Source organism: Sinocyclocheilus rhinocerous, unplaced genomic scaffold (genome assembly GCF_001515625.1).
Source record: "Sinocyclocheilus rhinocerous isolate Xijiao unplaced genomic scaffold, SAMN03320098_v1.1 scaffold1635, whole genome shotgun sequence".
Lineage (NCBI taxonomy): Eukaryota > Metazoa > Chordata > Actinopteri > Cypriniformes > Cyprinidae > Sinocyclocheilus > Sinocyclocheilus rhinocerous.
Window position 1 is genome coordinate 91,200 of NW_015627629.1, and position 1,933 is coordinate 93,132.

Genomic DNA, 1,933 nt, shown 5'->3' on the forward strand with positions numbered 1-1,933 from the left:
CACCTGAGACTTATATTACATATTGTAAAAAGGGGCATAATATGTCTCCTTTAAGTGAAATAAAAATAAAAAACTCAAATAAACTGATAAACTAAAATTAAAATTAAATTAAATAAAAACTAAAACAAACTAACAAACAGACTTGGTAAAATAACGGAAACTAAACGAAATAATTGGAAATTAAAACGAAATTTTAAAAAAACTCAAAACTATAATAGCCTTGGATTAGAATGACATGAGGGTGAGTAAATGATGACAGAATCTTCATTTTCTATTCTTAAATCACCATGCATCACAAAAAAAAGTGTATTTTTCACACTTTTACAACACTTTATTTCAAGTACATTCAGCAGTACATTTGAACCATATTTCAAAGATAACAGAAGTAATTATGAAATTATATATAAAAATGTACTTAAGTCCTACATAAGTTGGTCCTAAAAGCCCTCAACTAATTGCATTTAATATAAATGTACATTTTAATTTTATTCTAATTTAGAGTATATAATTGCAGTAATAAGCACTCTTTGTAAAAGTATGTTAAAGTGTACTTCTTTTCACAAGTTCAGTTCAGGCAGTCATCATTCTCACATACAAACAAGTGAACCCACACAAACACAGCCCAACATGCTGTACCTGCACATAGCAGCTGTCAGCAGAAAAATCCATCTGCATGACAAAGCTAGGGATGTCCCTGCAGCAGTTGATGCGGTTGAGCTGCGGTCCTAATGTCAGGTCGTAAAAATCTACTGCATTCTCACTGGAACCCACAGCCAGGTAGCGCGAGTCTGGACTGAACCTGAGGAAAAGAGACTTTAGTTGTTGCAATAGACCATGTTAATGTCAGAATGAAACAGCATTCACCTAGAAACAACTATAATGAAACTTTTTTCTGCCGGAAATGGAAATGGAAATGCATTTAGTATTTCATAATTGCAACTTTATTTCATATGTTAAAATTGCCTTTATTTTCTTGGAAACATAAAAAATATTTAAAAAAATTAAAAAAATAAAATTAAAAAAATATAAAAAATTAAATTAAATAAAAAATTAAATTAAATTAAATTAAATTACATTTTAGTGAATATGCTGAATTATTATGAAAATGTTTATAAAATGAATTAGCGTCAGTCTCACCTGATATCTTGTATGGCAGAGCGCTGATCTCTCTTCTTCCCCCAGATCTTGAGTGAGGTAACAAGGAGGATGATGAACTCTCCATTCTTCATGCCGATGGCCACCATGTCACCCTCTGGGCTGTAGCTGACCGCACGTGCAGGATGACCGAGGTTTACTTTATTCAGCATCTTCTGTTTTCCCATACAAGAGAGCATTTGAATCATCTGGTATCTCAGAAAAAATCACTGTGCACAGGCATTATATAATTTACCCTCTCTGAAATATCCCAGAGGCGCACAGTGCCGTCCTCAGCAGCAGACAGGAAGACGTCTCGGGTGGGGTGAGCTCCCAGTCCCCAGATAGGACCATCCATGTGGCCGTTCACCAGAATATTACACGCTGCATTCTTCTCACCAACCTCAATAATCTCAGCATTCCGAGTGCCTACGAGAATCTTCCCCTAAACAATCAAGAAAAAGGACACAGGGAGCCATACTATTTATAAGAAAAAAATGATTAACCAGCATGATCTTTCTGAGTAAGGCTAGTTTGTTCTTATTGGCTTTAGAAATATCATTTTACTTATTTTGTGTCCTTTCTTATCACAAATTCAAAAATTCATGGAATGAAATTTGTTTTTTTTCTCTCTCTCTCTTTTTACATATTCTATGATTTCTACAGCATTATTGCTATATTGAAGATCTGAAGATCTATCTATCTATCTATTTACAAGGCTGCATTTATTTGATCAAAACTACAGTAAAAACAGCAACATTATGGAAAATTGTTACAATTTAAAATAAATTTTCTAATT

General features: G+C 33.3%; 1 protein-coding gene across 1 annotated transcript in view; it reads right to left on the bottom strand.

Annotated features, from left to right (window-relative positions):
- eml5 (EMAP like 5) overlaps positions 1-1,933 on the bottom strand; it is a 119,874-nt gene that overhangs the window by 4,384 nt on the left and 113,557 nt on the right. The window contains exons 36-38 of the mRNA XM_016543946.1: positions 1,391-1,579; positions 1,138-1,310; positions 637-799 (exon numbers count right to left, since the gene is read on the bottom strand). Of these exons, the coding sequence (XP_016399432.1) occupies positions 637-799; positions 1,138-1,310; positions 1,391-1,579 (525 nt within the window). The remainder of the gene's footprint in view (positions 1-636; positions 800-1,137; positions 1,311-1,390; positions 1,580-1,933) is intronic.